At 39.0% G+C, this 19,879-nt stretch overlaps 2 protein-coding genes across 16 annotated transcripts in view; one reads left to right on the plus strand and one right to left on the minus strand.

Annotated features, from left to right (window-relative positions):
* EPS8 (EGFR pathway substrate 8, signaling adaptor) overlaps nucleotides 1-6,324 on the plus strand; it is a 129,619-nt gene extending 123,295 nt beyond the window's left edge. For all 14 annotated transcript variants that reach the window (XM_023925535.2, XM_023925572.2, XM_086886002.1 and 11 more), the window contains 3 exons: nucleotides 1,144-1,324; nucleotides 2,403-2,532; nucleotides 5,280-6,324. In XM_023925535.2, coding sequence (XP_023781303.2) covers nucleotides 1,144-1,324; nucleotides 2,403-2,532; nucleotides 5,280-5,393 — 425 coding nt within the window. In that variant the 3' untranslated portion in view covers nucleotides 5,394-6,324. The remainder of the gene's footprint in view (nucleotides 1-1,143; nucleotides 1,325-2,402; nucleotides 2,533-5,279) is intronic.
* A 4,087-nt stretch (nucleotides 6,325-10,411) lies between these two features.
* The window catches only part of PTPRO (protein tyrosine phosphatase receptor type O), a 143,481-nt gene continuing 134,013 nt past the window's right edge, over nucleotides 10,412-19,879 (minus strand). For both annotated transcript variants that reach the window (XM_086886000.1, XM_086885999.1), the window contains 5 exons: nucleotides 18,745-18,867; nucleotides 16,731-16,885; nucleotides 14,955-15,090; nucleotides 13,008-13,128; nucleotides 10,412-11,826 (listed from right to left, as the gene is read on the minus strand). In XM_086886000.1, coding sequence (XP_086742126.1) covers nucleotides 13,024-13,128; nucleotides 14,955-15,090; nucleotides 16,731-16,885; nucleotides 18,745-18,867 — 519 coding nt within the window. In that variant the 3' untranslated portion in view covers nucleotides 10,412-11,826; nucleotides 13,008-13,023. The remainder of the gene's footprint in view (nucleotides 11,827-13,007; nucleotides 13,129-14,954; nucleotides 15,091-16,730; nucleotides 16,886-18,744; nucleotides 18,868-19,879) is intronic.

Here is a 19,879-nt window from a genome sequence, read left to right on the forward strand (position 1 = left end):
AAAGTGAGAATGTTGAATAAAGATCACTAAAAATACCTTGGCAAGGAAATCCTGAGAATTTTTGAGATAATTTGAGTTGTTTGTCAGAGGATTTTTATAGTTGTTCCAATGTTATGGCACAGAGAGTTTAACTGTGAAAAATCAGTATCTTCCCTGAGCTCTAAAGGCTATTTACACCTTATTGAATTCTACCTATTTTTGTGAAGTTATCCAGAGAAATTTTTATAGTAATTTTAAACAATTCTCACTGTCATTATAATTGATCTTGTTGAAATGACTAAAAGCATTTCAGTTTGCTGCCTGCTAATGAACAGCAACTGAACTAAATGTTTCAGGCAAATGGGTTCTGGGGGATAATGAATTCTTACAGTTTTGTTTAAAATGAATAAATAAATAAACAAATCTTGCCCAATTATTTAGTCTCTGGAGAGCAGCTACTCCCTTTTTTTTTTTTTTATGCCTTTTTTAATGCAAAATGTGACAGTGTTTCAGCTAAGCAGCTACTCCAGGCTTGGAGTGAATTCAAATTTCTCAAAATCCTGTCAAAAATACGATTGCTGCAATAACTCATGAGATGTAAGTTGGATATGTGTCAGTAGCTGTGAAATTTTTTTTTGCCTACGTTGATTTGCACTAAAAAGTTGGACTTTCAACTAAAAAACTGTTTGTGGAAAGTACTGCCTTCCCCACAGTGTGAGCAATCTTACAACCTTCCTCATCATTTTTTTGTTTTCATTTTTAAACCCTCAATTCTGTTAGGAAAAAAAAAGGCAGGCTATGACAACGGATTATTGTTATATTATTGTATAACCCTGAATTCCCATTTTATTCTGCAGTGCTGTTGTAATGATCTGTGCCTCTCTGTGGCATCCAGCTCATCTCTCCTTTCTGGGGTCTTAGTTAAATTCTGTCTGGGGTTTTTTTGTTTGTTTCTTTTTGCTTTGTTTTGCAAAAAGAGGATTGAGAATATTGAAATATTCCCTGGGAAAAAAAAAGCAGAGTAATAATTCAATCAGAATCAGATCTAATGAATGAAACTTTAAAGAAAAAAAATTCACTATTTAAAGCGACATTCAAGAAATGAGTTGACTTTGATAAAACAACCTTGAGAATAACTCTTGTGAGATCTCTCTCTCTCTCTAGGCAGGAAATCTCAGATGGAGGAGGTGCAGGATGAACTTGTTCACAGGCTCACCATCGGCCGGAGCGCTGCCCAGAGGAAATTCCACGTGCCACGGCCAAACATCCCGGTGGTGAACATCACTTACGACTCCTCTCCTGAGGATGTCAAAGCCTGGCTGCAGTCCAAAGGATTCAACCCTGTGTAAGTGCCAGGGCAAAAGTGACAAAACTTCTTAAAATTGTTTGCAGAAGTAGGATGAGGTCTGACCACTTTTGAAAATCAGGCAGCCTCCTGAAAATCAGCAGATGTCAGCTGCACTCTCTGAAAAATTAATTTCTTTTTATGTATACATTTATTTATTTATTAAATTTTATGTATACATTTATTTATTTATTAAAATGTATTAATTTATAGTAATATGTATTTATTCTATATGTATTCATCTATATTAATGTTTTTATAATAAATCTAAAATATGTATATATATCTACTATATACCTATAAATATATTTAGAAATATATACATATGTAATATAAATATAATACATTTAGACATAAAATATTATATTTATATACAGATTTATAATATATAAAGATATGTCTTTATAATAATATAAATGTAAATGTTTATATATATATTTATGTTTACATAATATATATATATAAATATATGCCAGTGTGATCATGAATCTACAGAATCTATATATATTATATTTTATATATAGGATCTATATATTGTATTTTATATATATACATTCTATATATAGTATATAGGTATGGTATAGCATATATAGTATATATAAATTTTTAATTAAAAAGAGTATATATATACTAGATATTCTATATATATTTTAATTAATTAATAATATATAATTTTCTATATACTATATAATATTTATATGAATATAATAATTATATTTATTAAATATATAATTATATAATTAAATCAAATTATATTAAAGAATATAATTAAATATTATATAAATATGATATTTATATTTATATATAAATATGATATTTATATTTATATTTATATATAAATATATAAATAAAAATTTATATGATATATAAATGTGAAAATATATAATTTATATATATGTGTGTATATATATTAAAAAATATATAAAAAGTAAGTTTATATATTTAATATAAATATATTAAAAAAAATATATATATCTATATATATATATTTTAGCCTCCACCAAAAAGTATACTTATAATCTCAACTGACTTCAGTAGTCCTGCTGGATAAATTTTGCTCATTTCCCTTTTGTTCCAGGACTGTGAACAGCCTCGGAGTGCTGACAGGGGCTCAGCTCTTCTCCCTCAATAAAGAGGAACTGAGGACTGTCTGCCCAGAAGGGTCGAGAGTCTACAGCCAAATTACGGTACAGAAATCTGCCTTGGAGGTATGGACAGCTCCTCTTACTCACCTAATACAGTTTGGAACCTGTAGAATTAGAGAATTCCTTCTGTGAGGAAGGTGGTTTTTCCTCAGTTCTCATCACATTGATAAACATTCTTTTTAGCTGAGTTATTTGGTATTAATTTGTCAGAACAGCATTCATCAAAACACCAGTTTCTTTCCCTCTTCTAAAGGGGTCCAAAAACATTAGAAATAGCACTTGAGTTTGACATTCTGTGGTGTAATCAGACTGCAAGAAGTCAAAATCAGCCAAAAAGAGCTTTGGGGAAAACAGTGGGAGAGTAAAATGCCCCTTTTCTTGCTTCTTGCTTTGCCTGGTGCTTGGACAAACACATACTCCTGATAATTTTGGTGGTGAGAAATGAGTTTTGCTTTATCTTTGTAGAGGAGATTTGATTTATAAGGCATGAGGAATTGGTAGGGTGAGCTCACTGCTGTTGGCCTTTCAGGTCAAACACTGGGGCACCTGCACTGAAGGGAGAACACACTGGACACTGTGCTAAAATCAAGTCTTGTGTCTCTGTATTTATTGCTCTGCGGCAGTTTGCTTTAATTGTATTAAATTTAATTAATTAATTAATAATTTAATTATTAAAGAAGAAGCATTGTCTCTTCAACACCTTAATCTTGTATCCAGTGCTGTGCTAAGGACAATTCTGGCCAATTTTAAATCAGTAGAACTGGAGATGCACCTACTTGTTTTTATATTTTAAGTTTTTTTTTAACTTGCTGTGGCAAGTGGAGAAATTATCTAGATGTGAGATCTGCCCAAGTGAGAAGTTATATTCTCCACATCCTATTTAGAAGAAAATATTGAAGAGGTTTAAAACACTTTTCTATCCTGTCCTTAAGCTGAGACTGTCTCACTGAAATGATTTCAAGCATTAACTGCCAGGCATATTTTTAAAGACAGGCTTATGATGATGCATATTTTACACTTTACATGATCAGTGTGGCTCAGAGAGCATCATTTCCTAACACTGTCAAAATTGCTTTATTCCCTTCTTCAAGCCCTATTTTCCTGCTAGAGGGAGATACATTTCACTTTTACCATTAGGAATATAAACCACTATAGTCCAGAGCAATCCATCATTTCCTAGTGAAGATTTATTTCTACTCTTCAACTTTTTTGCATGTCAGCTATCTTATTTCAGTGTACTGAGATGGAAGCAGCTTTGCAGTGGAATTTGCTCTGAAAAGCAGAGATGCACTGGATCAGAGGGATCTTTTCCCCTCTCTGCTGTTTCTCTGCTTTCCCAAGTTGGGATTCACTCTGCAGGAAACTCAAAAGTCCAAACTTGTCTAATAAATGAATTAACAAGAGTTAATTAACAGGTGCTTAGAGTCTAACAAGGTCATTGCTTATTTTTTGTTGGGGCAATTGAAATGTTTATTTCTGCCTAGGTTATTTGATGTTGAATTTCAGAATTTATGCAATTCCTGATGACTTTAGCCTGTTGCTTGCTGAATTATGTCACCAAAGGAAGTTGCACCATCCTTTCTCTCCCTTTATTAGTATAAAATTATCTATTTCAAGCTCATCAGTCATGTTGTCGTTGATGTTATCAGGAAGGCAAATTATTTCAGCTTGGGCTGCCCAGTTATTCTCAGAAAAATATTTGCACATGACCTCTGATAAAAGTACATTGTTGGGCACCTGCTGATGGGTTTTTGGGCATGACTTCAGCAATGGGGGCTGCACTTGTTCTGTATCTGAAACCAAGAACGCAAAGACAAATAAAGCTGCTCCCTCAATTTCAGAATCATTTCTAGGCCCCCTGCTTTGCCCTTGCACTCTGGGAGAGGAGAGCAATGGTATTTTAAGTGGAGCACTGTAGTTAATTTAGACATTTTCTCACTCTCTGTGGCACCAAAATGGATATAATGGGGTAAATCTATATTAAATTTTATAAAGAGGTTGCATTTTCAGAGTTCAGAATCAACTGCAGGATTTTCCCCTTAACAGTCCTGGAATTTGTTTTATAAATTTCTAAAACAGTTCCTGCTCCCTTATTCAGAGGCTATTTTGGAAGCTGGTTTTGAAGTTTTGAAGGTCATGTTGTGCCAGTAACAGATTAGGCTCTTGGTTTATAAATCCCTCTTTTTAATCAAAGTCATGCACACTTTGGGAAGTTCTGCTCCAGTGAATAGGCATCCTTTTATATATTATATATATTATATATATATCCTTTTAATAATTTCATTAATGTTGAAAAAGCAATGTCTGCAGCTGGTCCAGCAGACCTGGTCTTCACACTTAAAAGGTGAAATAAAGCCTTGTCCTCACCAATACTTCCCTGTTGCTAATATTGTAATATGGTCCAATTTCTATGACTGTGCTCTAAAATCTAAACCCATCAAGAATTTATTTTCAGGTTTTAAATTTCTAAATATTATTACCCTGATTTTTAAGCATGGAATCCTAAGAAACTCATTCAGCTTTAACTCTGCTTCTACTGAAGCCATATTTTATGAACCCCCCCAAAATATCCAACACTTCCATGGCCTCATGTGGGAATTAAAGATGCTCAGCAGTGCTGAAAGGCAAGTTTATGCTTTTAATAGTCTGCAGATTTTTTTTTCTGGTTTATATTTAAGGATAGTGTAAATGTTTTCCTATTGGAGCTGCAAGGTGAGTTTGTTCAAACAGCTGTCTTAACAAAATGCTGGCAGAGGAATTTCAAATTTACACATTAAAGCCACAAGTAAACTCTTCTCTTTTGTTTGTAGGCTAACAGTGGTAGTTCAGAACTGCAAGAAATTATGAGAAGACGGCAAGAAAAAATCAGTGCAGCTGCCACAGATTCAGGTGTGGAGTCCTTTGATGAAGGAAGCAGCCACTAAATGTGTTTCCTCTTTTCTTTAATTCCATTGTCCATAGCATTAAACCATCCAGCTTTGCTTTAGGAAGCAGTGAAAGGGGAATGTCTTATTGTATTGTAAACATAACTAGCCAACATAAAGGAAATTTCCAGTAGTCTCCACAGAAGTACCTGCTGCTGGCTCCTCATCCTGAGAAATGAAGAGATGAGAAAGGCAGAGGAGATTCCTGACAGGTGAAAATATCGGTACACGATTCATTTACACCCAGAGATGAGTCTTGGCTTTATGGAATTAACATGACAGATAAATTGGAGCACGTCTGTGTTGGTGATTCATCTGAGGGAAGCTGAGCCAGCAATAAAAAAGCATTTGAACCCTTCAGTAATAATAAGATTCTGAATCCCATCTCTTGCTGTAGTGCACAATTATTTCTTTTTTGGCTCAGTCTTTCTTGTCAGGCATTTGGCTGCAGGATGTTTACTTAAGTTCTCGACTCCAGCAAATGCAGAGGAAATGTTTAGGGAATGAACAGCAGCCCAACACAGACTGAATCCTTCCTGCATCACTCCCAAGATGTTTTATTACTAATGATGCTGTTTATAGCAAAATAATATTCTTGTACATTGATTTTATCCCTATTTCACCTGTGATGAACTATAATATTGCACAAGAAGGAGTAACTAGAAAATAGTAACACAACCCAGCTCAAAGAGGAGATGAGATCTGCTGTAGCCATGCAACAACTCACAGTATTTTTTTTTTTTTTAATAATTGCATTTTTTTGTCTGTAACCTAACCCATCAAAAAGGACAGTGTATAATCTAGACTTCTCTGTGTGTTCATCCCAGGTATCAGTTTTTCCTCATGCAAAAAGCCTTTGTAATTTCCTTTATAAATGTAATCTTGTGGAAAAGTGGATTCCTGAAGGCAAAACGGGGGGAAAAAAAGAAAAGAGAAACATCCCTTCCAGAAAAATGTTATTTTTGGAGATGCAATGATTTTTGTCATAAAATATTCTGTTTCACATGGTCATGTGATTTTATATATAATATATGTATTATATATAATATATAATATCACTTAATTTAGACAAATTTAATCACCTAGTTTGATTTTCATAGTGCCTTTTTCACATGAATCAGCTTAAAGTCTGCAATAAACAGTATTTCTTGTCTGTTAAATTGTTGTATCTTTGTGGCTACAAAGAGTATTGAAATAAGAAAGTAATCTTGATTTTTGCCATTAGTTTGCTTTTCCTCTGCATACAAGGGAAAAAAAAAAATCTATTCATTTTTCACAAATGAAAAATTAAACTCTTAATAAAGGTATTAGTGCCATTTATTGTAAATGTCCTCGCAAATACTACTTCTGTGTGGTTGGTGGTGTGTCCATTTTTTACATTTAATATAAATTCTTGATGCCTGTCTGAATAAGCATGGCCTTATTCAGAAATGGGTCAAGAAGTGATAAATCCCATTACCTGCAAGTACAGGAGGAGGAACCTTTGAATCTCCCATTTAAAACTCAGAGTCCCTGGCTTTTCTCATGGGAAGGAAATGGGAAATCTGAATGGTGTTGAGGCAAATATTTCCCTTTTTTCCTGGAATTTCCTTGGTTTAAAGCACTGCAGGGAGCTTCACCCTTATGCTGCTGTGCAGTTTTTGAATTTTCATTTTGTTGAATCATGTAAGGAATCAGAAGGAGATCTCATTTGGGGTTCCTCAAATGAAAATAAAATGTTTTCTTCAAAATATTCCGTGGTTTAAACAAAAACAGTAGTAAAATGCAGTGTTTTGTTCAAAATGTTTGCTCCAGGATTTGAGCAGTGAGGCTTTATTTTTTCAATACTAATATTTCAGGAGGATGTGATATGTCTTTGAGTAGGAAACAAAGCAGGTTTTTAAATGCCAGAATCAGTGCCTTATTAGACACTTGATAAGAGGAGGTAATTTACTATTTTGCTTCCATCAGTTTTATACAAACTTTAATTGCTCCAAAACATTGAACTGTATAAAAATTGGTGGCTTGTTGTTTGTTTGGGGTTTTTTTTCTTTTTTTTCCTTTTTGTTTTGGGAAATAAGTGCATATATCCATGATGTGTGCAGAAATAAATGGTTTCTGAAGCTGTTGATGTAGAGGTGCAGAGATGTCATATCCCAAATGATAATGATAGTCTGAAATGTGCAGAGCTCTCAGAGTGATCATCAGCAGTTGTGAACTTCTCTTGTAACATCAGAATTCTGATCACTTAAGAGAACAAACAAAAGAATCCATTAATAACTCTAAGGTGCAAATTCTTTCTAATTAGGAAACCTGTAAGTCACAGAGCTTTTATTTTAATGTGGGAGTGAAGGCATTTTGAGTTGTCAGATCATTCATATCTTGAATTCCAGACCCTGTCCAAGCAGGGATCACCACTGATTTTCCTGGGCTGCATTTCAAGAATAAAGGAAATTTGATTATGAATGGGAACTCAACTTTCTGGCCAAATTACCCTTTGATAGGAGCCCAGTTTTTCTACAGTGTTGAGTCTGGTGTCCAAACCAGCCCTGTTTAAGGATTAGTTCTGATGTATCAAAAGTATTTGAGGGCATACTTTTGATATCAATCTCCCACCTCTACATAAAAGCACCAACATTATATATGAGAAGTGCAAATGAGAGGGAATCTGTGTTGGTTCTGTGTTTAAATATTTCACAGACTTTAAATTTCTACTACAGTTATGTCAGGTTTTTTGCTAATAAGTGCCTTTGGCTTGCCTTTATCTTTTTTTTTTCCCCCAGTTTTTGAGTTGCTTAGGTTGCAACTTTGGCCTCTAACTACTTCCTCAGCTTCCAGACCAAAATGAGCACCAGGACACGAGTCTGTGCTTCTACTCCTTGGTAATATTTGCAAATTAAAAGAGGAGATGAGCAAAAACAGGGAGCCTTCCTAGGAAATTCCTAGCCCTCACTGGTGCCCCTCACAGCAGCAGCAAAGCCCAACCCACCCTGCTCCCATCCATGTCAAGAGCACTAAAGTTTCCTTAATAACAGCTTTTGCTTTCCCCAGTGAAATTACAGCTTGGACACAAGCCCTTAAAAAGTTACAAGTGAGAGGCAGGTGGTGTGACTGTGGTTGATGGAGGGAGGGAAGGGCCATCTTAGAGCACAAAATGATGATCTTGATTATTTGAAAGGGGAAATTCATCCTATTTAAATGTAGGGAAAAAAAAACCTCAAAATATTAAACTGAAATAAAGCACAAGTAAGGCTTCCTGACCTGCATTTAATCTTTTGGTGAGGTTTGAAGGGAACAGTTCTGGCAACCCAAGGATGTCAGGGCTCAGGATATGCTCAGAGAGGCCATGCTTTCACACACACCTTTAAAAGCTTCTTAAATTTACTTATTTTTTGCTTCCATGGCAGCATGCACAGCATGGGAGAAGGAGAAAACCTGTCCTGGTTTCAGTTAATGGTCACCCACTGCACAGAGCTGCTTTTACAGACATTGGGGCACTGGAAGAACAAATCAATAAAAAGCATCAATAGTGTCAGCAGAGCTGGGGATGTGAAACCCATAATTCAAAACATCTATTACCAAACTTGAAGCTTCAGACAGCATTCCAGCTGTGATACCTGGGGAGTTTTACTCTAACAGGTGCTGGAAACAATATTAACATGAAGCATGAGTCCAAAACATTGTTCTTTTGGACACTGGAGGTGTATGATGAGGTAAAGCCAAAATTATGTTGTGTCAGTTCAGGCTAAAAGGCTCTGCAGGAGTCTTGTGAACCACAGCATCTTCCAGACTCATTTATTGCTGTACTCATGTCTTGAGTGCTGGGAGAGGTGGTTTCCACTGCCATCCTCCATGTCCACTTACACAGTTCTGCATACTGTGTGGGGCAGGAAAAGGTATTATTCTGATGGAGTTTGCGTGGTAATTGACTTTGTGATTTAAGCTATTAAAGGAAAAATACACACCTGCTAACTGCACAAATGGAATAATTCTTGACACACATTCAAAAACTGGCTAGTAAATTCCGGCTGCTCAGGCAGTGTCCTTTGCAACAATGTGATTTTGGCATCTTTGCAGCAATTTTGTGCCCTGTCAGGTTCAGCCAAGCTCCTGTTTCAGCCAGCTCGCAGCACTGTGACATTTTGTGGGCACAGTGAATGATTTAGAATTAACCTGCTTCCAGTGATACACAGCAAGTACAGCCTCCATGGGCAATGGCCAGCAGGAGGGAGGAGACAGTAGATGAGAAATAATGTTTGTTGGTTGTTAGGTTGATTTTTTTTTCCCCCCAGAGACAGTTCTCTAGAGGGATATGAACACATTTTCTGAGTAAACATGTAATAAAACCCTGAAATACATTTTTTTTAAAAAAGAAAAGCATGGAGGCAAGGTCTAAATGGTCAAGTGCTCATTTATAATTCTGCTTTCTGTTCAGTTTAGGCCAGACAAGACTTTGCTGTTCCTACTGGAATGGCAGGGCCCCCAGCTGAGGCACAGCAGTGAAATAAGGGAGAAATGAATGTACCATTGAAGCCTTTCTTGTTCCCAACTGGCTCCCTGAAACAGGGAGTTCCTCCCTTCTGCATCCATCCTGTGCTTGCAGAAACAGCATCCCTGCTCTAGGACTGGCATTAGTGGAAATTAGAACTAGCATTAGATGCCTGGAAAGAGAAGGGAGCGGAAATGCATCTCCTATTTAATAATCAAAGGTTTGGAGAATCAAAATCCTGTTTTATCTGGGAATTATGTTAAATCCATGGGATAGCCTGAAGGAAGTTTTCCAGTGCAACCAATACCATGATGAAGTAGCTATCAAATAAGTATGCACCTGCCAGTGGAATAATTTTGGAAGACAAAAGAAAAAGGAATATCAGCTGAAGATTATCAGGCTGCTGAGAGCAGCTGAGCTCCTGCCCTACACCCTGGTGCCCTGGCAGGCAGTAGCAGCCCTGGGTGAATGAAATAAAGTGTGTGCAAAATAAATAAAATGAAATAAAAAGGTGTGTTTGCTGTTTTGCTGACAGTGACTTCTCCACAGGTAAGCAATCCAGTGTGTTTACTTCCAGTTCAAGTCTGCTTTGTTTACATTGAGTACCATTGCTGCTAACTTCCAATGAGGTGACACAAAGCAACAGGTTACAAAAATGCCATCAAACATCCATTCTGACAGCATCCATGTCACAATACACAATGATGTACCCGAATTATACAAAGACCAAAAAAAAAAAAAAAAATATATATATATATATATAGAGCTAATTATTTTGACTAGAACTGAAACAGACAGCAAAAAGAAAAGAGCCCCCCACCCTGCCCCCCAAAGGCCCTGCAGGAATCCATTCTGACACTTTGGCAGCCTTGTAGCAATAAATTGATAACCAGCCCTTCACATGCCAAAACCTTGTATTTGTAACATTTGTAAACTCCTGGTTCAGGAAATATAGTTACATAAAGCACTTTTTGTAGAGTTTTTTGTTTTTGTTTTTTTTTTCTTTCCACCCCTCCAACCTGAACCAGCTTCATGTTTTTTACACAGGGTTAATAATTGCTAAAAATAAGAAATGAATGAGGGGTATAGGCACCATAGACTGCTCAGTTAAATGCTATAGTATATATGCTCAGATATCCCAGCTTGAAACTCCAGTTTCCCTGTGATTAGATCCATCAGAAACAAGAGCCTGATCAGTGGCATTACCAAAAAAAGGTTGGCAAAAAGAGCAATCCCTCTGCTGAATTAGTGGCAGCCCAGTCAAGAGCCAAACCCAGCAATTCTCCCAGCTCTGGGAGAAATCCACAGCTGGGATTTCTGCTCGTCAGTCCGTTCCTCGGGTCTCGTGCTCCCCCAGGCCCCACCAACATCAGTGCTGTAAGGAAACAGTCAAATCCACAGACCCAGCAACCCTCCCCTCCCTCCCAGCCCCTCCTCACAATCTCCAGGTTTCTTCATGTATGTTCATGCCTCGCTATTCACTAATGAGGTATTATTAGATACTAACAATGCCTGCTCTCCTAGGGACAGACCAGTGACACATGAAGAAAGCTCTTCAGTCAACCATTAAAAAAATATTGCACTTACTTCAACCTTAAGCCCAACCTGCACAGAAAAAAAATAAAAATAAAAAATTATGAAAGAAATTAACCAACAGTACCAAACAAAACCCCAACACTCTGGAGCAATCGATCTTATGCACATATAGTGTCTTTTCCTTCATGTTGTTTAGCTGAATTTGGTCCAGTATTTAAAAAAAATGTCCAGAAATGAAACAGTTCAAAAGACACCGCAGGCTCGTTAAGGCTTTGTCTCCCCAGTGCTTCAGAAAGGTAAAAGTTTCTTTTCCTCATTGTCTGTGCACTGCAAAGCAGTAGTCTCTCGTGGCACAGCACCTGCCCGTTCAAACCTTCAACAGAAAAAAAATCAGAAGCAAGGGAAGATGGATGTGCTTCATGGTCTCACCTGCAACCAAACAAACAGAATGCTTTAGAGAGAAGGAAAGGCAATAAATACAATTTTTAGCATTTGTTTGACTGACCCTCCACACAGGCTGGGACTGCTCAGGTCACAGAACCACAGAATCACAAGGTTGGAAGAGACCTCCAAGACCATCGAGTCTAACCCAGCCCTAACACCTCAACCAAACTCACTGAGTGCCACATCCAGTCTTTAACCACATCCAGGGATTGTGACTCCACCACCTCCCTGGGCAGGCAATTCCAGTACTTTATCACCCTTTCTGTAAAGAACTTTTCCCTAATATCCAACCTATATTAGACAGTACCCTCCCTAATCCTGAGGGACAGCAAGGCAAAGTGGGGTTCCTTTTCAGCAGGGGGATGATGCACACAGGGGTTAATAAAAGCACACAGGCAACTCCACAGACACACAGCAAACAGCCCAGCCCTCCACCAGCTGCTTGAAAAGCAGTTTGTGTCAAAGTCTGCAGCTTCCTGCTCCTCCCAAAAGGGAGTATCAAGGTTCTGGCTGGGTTATTGCTGCCACCTAATGAACCAAAGCTTAGTAGCTTAAAAAGCAGTGACACAAATCCCCACAGCTCGTCCCCACCACCAAACCTTGTGGTCACAGCCATTTGTTTTGCATTTGTTTTGCATTTGTTTTGCTCAGGCAAAAATGAAAAGTCTGAAAGTCAGACCAACCCTTCACTTATGCTGCTGGTGGTACCAGTTTGAGAGCCTGCTGGTTCTCTGGTTCTATGATTTTAGATTCATGAAAATCTAAATTTCCCACTGTTTCATGCCAGAGATTTTCGGTAGCCAACTCGCCCTCCAGCATCCCCAAGCCTCTGCTGGCCTTGGTAACCAGGCAAAATTCCATTTTGAGAATGACTGAAGATACTGAAGTTCTCCATCCCTTTAAGCTCTGCAAGGTTTGTTAGGATAAGTGGCAGGGAATGGTTAGATGGCTCATCAGCAGTTTGGATTCTCTTTTTCTTCAAACATGAGTGAGCCCATATATTCTCACAGTGCCATTATTCACTGCCAGAGGCTAGATGGATTTTTCCCTCACTCTCCACGTGAACATGGAAGAGGAATAAGAAAAGCCCCAAACTGCCAGCAAAGCTTCTGCAAGAGGGATGTGAGGCTGTGGGCATGGCCCAGGGCCAGGCTTGCCTGACTTACCACCTGTGGCTCTGGACTAGGACTTGCTGACGTTCTCATATATGACATCGCTGATGCAGAACTGCTGCTTCTTCTTTTGCCACATCAGCTGCACACACTGGTGAATAAAAATGTACTGCTCCTAGAAGGAAAAAAACCAAATAAATGGGTGTTTTTTTTGCACCTCAGGAAGCAGGACAAAAACCCAAGCAGTGAAACAGTTTGATAGTTTGCAGCCTGCACAGTTCCACGTCACCCACCTCAGCCCCTCACAATGCACAGGGAGTTATCAGCTCCCAAAATAATAGTCCACAAATGTTACAGACAGCAGAAGGGGAAGCATGAAATCCACCTGGCACCATAATCACTTATTAATAACCTGAATGATGACAGAAGAGTTGAGTCTGAGTTAAAGCTGGTCTGCTTTACATTGCCTAAAAATCAATAAATTCCAAGAAAGGAATCTGAATGCTTTACGTGCAACAAATTGCACCCATGCCACATATGCACCTGAAATATTTTAATGAGGTCCACATTCCTTAGTGTTTGACTTCTTTATCAATAAAAAGAAAACCCTGACTTTGTTCACACAGTAATTAATTTGGAGAGACTGGTTTCAATTCAGGATATTCCCCATTCTAAACCCCTTTTTGGGCCCATGCCATTTGTTTTTTTGAAGTGCTCATTGAGATGCTGCCAAGTTTCCAGCATACAAGACAATGTGAACTCAGGTGAGCTGTCAGTGGTTTCAGATTTTGTAAGGAAAAACTGTTTGGTGGCCCCTGTGACTGAGTGTCAGTGTCACTTGGTGACCTCTGAGGTCACTGTCTGTAGCAGCAGGAGCTCAGTAACTGCCCTTAAACATCAGCCCCAGGCAGGCAATGAGGCTCTACATAAAAAAAATGAAATATTTTTTAAAAAACCCACTCTACAAAAACCCACATCAGCTCTGGAGTGGTAAGAGTTGCAGCTGAAACCAATCAACCACATGGATTTTTTTCCTCTGTCGTTTACATACGATCTGCCTTTGGATTAATACAGTGAATTGTGATGAAAAGTGGCAGTTTGCTAGGAATGATCCAGAATGGACTGAAAATGACTTTTTTTTTTCATTTCCAGATGCTAGTTGTTGTCACTGCAGGTTTTCCTCCTCCTCTCCTTGCCCTGCTACAAGTTTTTTGTTTTGCTCTCGAGTCAACAAACTTTGGCAACAAACAATCCAGCCTGGAAATAGTGATGGTGGCACTTCCCACACAGAGGTTGCCTGCTTCTACTGTGTGTCTAACCAAGAGAGGAGTACAACAGGCATGAAATATGAAATCTTTCCCTCATTGCTAGAACTGAGAAGGTTTAGATGCATTAAATCTTCTGCTTTGAAGAAAGAGTTCATGTTTTGTTTTGTTTTTTTGACCCTGGTATTTATTGTCTGTATATTTTTGTCTTAAAAAGAGAACTGCCCAGTAGATGTTTGGGTAGGGAGAGGGGCAAGAAGGGTGTCTGGCAGATTCACAATCCTTTTGTCTGTTTTGCTTGTTTGAAATTCCATTGTGTAATGAGCTCCTACCCTTGGCTGGATGATTCCAACATGAGACTTGAACAAGGCTGCCCGGTACTGATAACATTTCATGAGCCATTAATCCCCTCAGCAAGCCCAGCTCTTTATAGTGTGGTTTGAAAATTTCATATGCTAATCTCTTCTAATGCATTGTTTGCATATTCATTTCACAGAAGGTGAGAATAACTCATTTCCTCTGGCAGACAGTGAGATTGCAGATTTATCATCAAACCCACCTATGCAGCAGATTAATAATGTGACAATATCACAATGAAGAAGGAAACTTGATCATATTGACTGATAGGGATTTTGTCAAGTGTTCAGGGGGAACAGCTTTAGACACGGACGTGCTGAAGAGGGGGATGAAATGGGCACAACAATACTGTCACAGTGCTGAAGTGGACAGATCTTACCTCTGTCTGCACCATGGACATTCTGTAGGACCTCATGTCTGATACCAGGCCCAAAATATCCACGAACTCGTGGTCACGGATGTGCTGCAAGAGCCGGTCCAGGGCTATGAACGTTCCCGTCCGTCCCACGCCAGCGCTGCAAACACAGACAGACATGCACCTCATTTCAGGAGGGGACACACAGCAGAAGCTGTGACACTGCAAAAGGCAGCACTCCTGCAGCTGTAACAATCAGATATTACTAATCTGAGGCCAGGCCTGGCTGATCTGTGGGATTTCCTGGCATGGAAATCATCCATCATCCATTGAACTCACACAGAGAACGTGCACACATGCTCTCACCCACCCTTAGCTCTCTGCTCCTCCTGCTGCCACTGCTCCTCTCACACACTGCAGGAGACCCCTGTAGCTCCAGGGGCTGGAGCCAGAACTGCAGAGACCTGCCCAGGAGCCATGGGTGCCCAGAGACAGCAGGACTCAGCCCCACAGCTCTCCACACTGCAAAGCTCTTGCCTTGCAAAGGCGCTGCTGTAGTTTGTCCTCAAAGGACAGGAGAGTCTGCACAGGACTTCTGCCTTAGGAGCACGAGACAGAAATAGCTGCCACTCAGCTGAAAATCTTCATTTTCCCCAAAGGGATGCTTAGCAACAGGAAAAAATACACACTGCTTTCGTTTAGAATTAGAATTTCGTTTAGATTCTCATGTTCTAACGATTCTTGGCTGCAATTTCACACGTGATGTTTAAGTCAGATCTCACTGAGTGAGAAGTTAGAGGTTTTACAGAGTTTCACACAACATCCCAACACCTCACCTACTACTAAGGGTGTGTATTTTAGCAAAAGTTCTTCCTTCTGTTTTGCCATACTTCTCCTGAAAAGCCTGGAAAGTATTTACAGTATTTAACAGTTCACCTCAACACAGTTCAAGACGACTGTCACAAACCAGTCTCTATTTTGGTTTTTGTTGTGCTAATTTCCCAAATACCATGAATACAATGGAACTTCTGACATGTTAATTGGACAGATTAAGTGATAAATTCATTCTGTGCCTTCTTAAACCTCGGAGAACAATTGCTGCAGGAGTTAACCAATACATTCTTTGCCCTCCCTACTAATTTTGTACCATTGTTACTTTTAATCTATGTGGTCTAAGATGTACAGTACAGATAGATATAGTATATATATAGTTTATATATATAGTCATATATATATTAAAAAAATATAAGATATATTTAAAATATATAAATACATATAAAAATAGAAATATTTTCAATATATAAATATATAAATATCTAGAGTTTATATATAAATATATATTTAAGTATATACATACAGGTAAATATAATTGTATTTAAAATATACAAATATATAAATAAAAATAAATAAATATTTATAGATGGTATCTAAAAATACTCTCTCAAAATATCCCTCTTTGCTGCTAGAAGAATCCTCACTAAAAAAGAAAATACTACAGCTGCTGCCCAGCTCTCTGATACTTGCTTCTGCTCCTTCCCAGAACAATTAAGCCGTAAATACAGGGTCTGATTTCATAATATTGTATATAAATCTCTCCCCTGGATTACCGAGCCCTTTTTTTGATACTCATGGAACAATACCCTCTATGAATTTCTCCAGGAGAGCTGCATAACACCTTAACACCAGAGAGAACCATCTTCAGCCAACAGGTGAGCAGAACCCCGAAATCTCTCCTTCTCATGGTTTCCCAACCTATTTAATGTCACCCCTTGCTCATCTCCCTTCCCTTGAAGCATTTACCTGCAGTGTATGACCATGGGGCCTTTAGTCTTTGCTGATTTCTGCCTGACCATCTGTACAAACTGGAGGATGCTCTCGGCAGCGTTGGTGGTGGGGACGCCGTGGTCAGGCCAGGCCGTGTAGTTAAAATGCATCACGTCCTGCACCTCATCAGCCTGGTGGGAGAAGCACAACAGCAGCGTGTTCAGGGTCTCAACAGTGTCATCAAACTCACTTACCCTGAGGGCTTCTCTGTCATTCTGTGCTTTTCATCTTTCTCCTGCTGCAGTCTGTTTAATGAGTTTTGTCAAAGTTCACACTGTTTGTTGGTTTGTTCCTTTCCTGGGTTAAGTGTGATGGTTTCTCCCTCTTGTCATCCCTCTCACATACTACCCATCAAAGCAAACCCCTCCCTTCTTTCTTGAAAGTTCCTTGTCTGTCACAGCCCTGCCCCTACTCCCTTGTCAATCATTGTAAACCCCACCCTTCCTTCCAGATCCTTCCCTGTCAATCATTTGTCCCTCGAGGCCCCATTGGTTAGTGTCTCTTGCTCCCTCCCTCTGTGTACCCCTATTGGCCCTGAATTTGTGATCCCCGCCCCTTACTCCTTTCCTATTGGTCCGTGGTTTGTACCCTCCCCTGGAGCTGGGGCTGTATTTAACCCCCTGCACAGCACTGCTCTGGGCTCTCTTGTCCCTGACCTTTTCCAGTGTGGATTCCTCTTTTCCCCATCCCAATAAACTGTTAGTGGGATCTTCAATCCAACAGAGACTCCTCTACTTTCTTGAGCCTCCACCCCTGACACCGTGCACCGCAGAGCTTGGGGTGGCCCAAGACTCTGGAGGTTCCACTGAGGGAAAAGCCAACTCCCCACTCTTGGTGCTCGTCTGCTCTGGAGTGAAAAAAGAAAAAAGAACACCATAGAAGCAGCCAGAGCTCCGGTGCAGAGCTGTGTCATTCTCCCACACACAGCTGAAAAAGAGTGAAGCCAGCCGAAAAAATGGCAAAGAACAAAAATGCTATTTAATTACAAAGTGGGGGAAATATCAGGCCATCATTATCAAAATGGTATGAAATTCCTGTTTCTGGGTTTGGGATTTGCTTTTTGCTTTTGTCCCTGTGGTAGTTCCATCTTACTTTGCTTTTAAATCAAGAACTATTGTATTTTTCAACTCTGGGCTTTTTCCTCTTTTTATTCCATTTCCTCTCCTTTTTTTTTATTTTGACATAGGTAAAGAACGCTGTTGGCAAACAGTGTCAAGCCTGGACTTCTGAGAATTTTTTTTTTCAAGTTTAAAAGAAAAAAACCCAAAAAAACAAAGGGAAGAAAAAACCATTACCAGAGGAAACATTTAGGGAAAAAAGCTCATTGAAAAAAACAAAACATTTACAGTGCTAAAAATTCTACTGGCTTCAGATGAAGGAAAATCCTCAACACAACACAAAGTTCTGGGTCACTGGTGAATTGCCAGTGCACAGCTTTTTCCACAATACCTCCACATCCCTAAATTTTCATGGGATGTTGTTGGCAGTGAGCTGATGCAGGAAACAAAGGTGGAAGGAAATTCCTGAAAGTCTGGGGAGCTTTCATTTGGACACCACTTTTGTTTCATTTGAAACACTTTGTTTCACATTTGTTCCAATACTTTGTAGGTGGACATGATTATTACACAATTGCCCTTTTGAAAAATCTTTTCAATTCTTCCATTGGTATTTTCAAGTTTTGAATGATTTATAGCAAGAGGATATGCCTGATATGTAAAAAAGCAGAAATTCACACATTTGTTGTCAGTAATTATTGGTATCACAGAAGTGTCCAGAGCTCTGGTGCTACTTTTTTTTCAGCCTTGCAGTTTGCTGAGGAACTCAAGAGACAATTTTAAGGGAAAGTTCTGTGATTTCCTCATTTGTCTGCGTGAAGTGAAGGTGAGGATATTGATCTCCCTTTGGGGTTTCCTGCTGAATGCCAGAAATGGACAAAAGTTAAAAAGCTGGACTGAAATCACCCCCTCTCCTTTGGGAAGGTTTCACTCACGTAGCTGATTCGGAAGCTGCGGTACACCCAGTCCGTGTGCTCCTCCTCGCTCAGCATCTCCACTGTGATATCCCCATATGCAACAGGATCCTCCGTAAAAGGCCAGTAATGGTCACATTTCACCTGAAACAGGGAAATCCAGGCATGTTTGTGTTTAAAGATACACACAGAGAAAGAAGCACATGCTAAAGGACACAGAAGCTCAGGTTTAGCAGTGCCTACACCACTGTTCACTTGTTGCTGCAATCACAGGTAATTTATCCTGCAATGACTTCCAGTCTGACCATTCTCATTTAATTGTGGGAAGCTTTCAGAAGGGCAGCTTTAAAACAGTGAAGAATAGAAAAAGAGTGCCTTTTGTTATTCTTCCTGATGTAATAGGTGTAAATGCAGCAATGGTGTAAATGGGAAAGAGAATGTCCATAAAAATCCCCCAAATTATATTCCAAATATTTTTATTACAACATCAAGAGAAAATGTAAAGATAAAACTTGTGTTTTATAATTATTTAAAATTAAATTATTTAAAATTAAAAGTGCAGAATCACAGAAGGCCTGAGGTTGAAAGGGACCCCTTTTCAAGCCCTTCCCCTCTCAAGCACTGTCACCTACAACCAGCTCTAGACCATGTCCAGGTGACTTTGGAATATCTCCAAGGATAGAAGACTTCACAAGCTCTGGGCTACCTGCCCCAGTGCTCAGTCCCCCTCACAGTAAATAAATATTTCCTGACTTTAGAAAGAATTCAGTGTGTTTTCTTTTTAATTTGTGCACCTCACCTCTCAACCTGTCACTGGGCAAGTCACCACTAAAGGAGTCCCTCGTCTCCATTCCCTCCCATCAGGTATTTGTACACAGTGACAAGACCCCTGGAACCTTCTCTTTTCCAGGATGAAGAGTCCCAGTCCTCAGCCTCTCCTCATGTAAGAAGTGAGGCTTGATAAAAAGGTCAGGGGAGGCAAAAGGGCAGAAAAGGCCAAAGAAGGTCAGGGAACATCAAAGAAGTTCAAAGAAGGTTGGGTTAACCAACCTTTAACCTTGAAGTTAAAGAAAATCAGGGGAAGACAACATCACAGCAGGTCAGAGAAGGTCAGGGAAGGTCACAGCAGGTCAAAGCAGGTTACAAAAGGTAAGAA

Source organism: Cyanistes caeruleus, chromosome 4 (assembly GCF_971803275.1).
Source record: "Cyanistes caeruleus chromosome 4, bCyaCae1.hap1.1, whole genome shotgun sequence".
Taxonomy (NCBI): Eukaryota; Metazoa; Chordata; class Aves; order Passeriformes; family Paridae; genus Cyanistes; species Cyanistes caeruleus.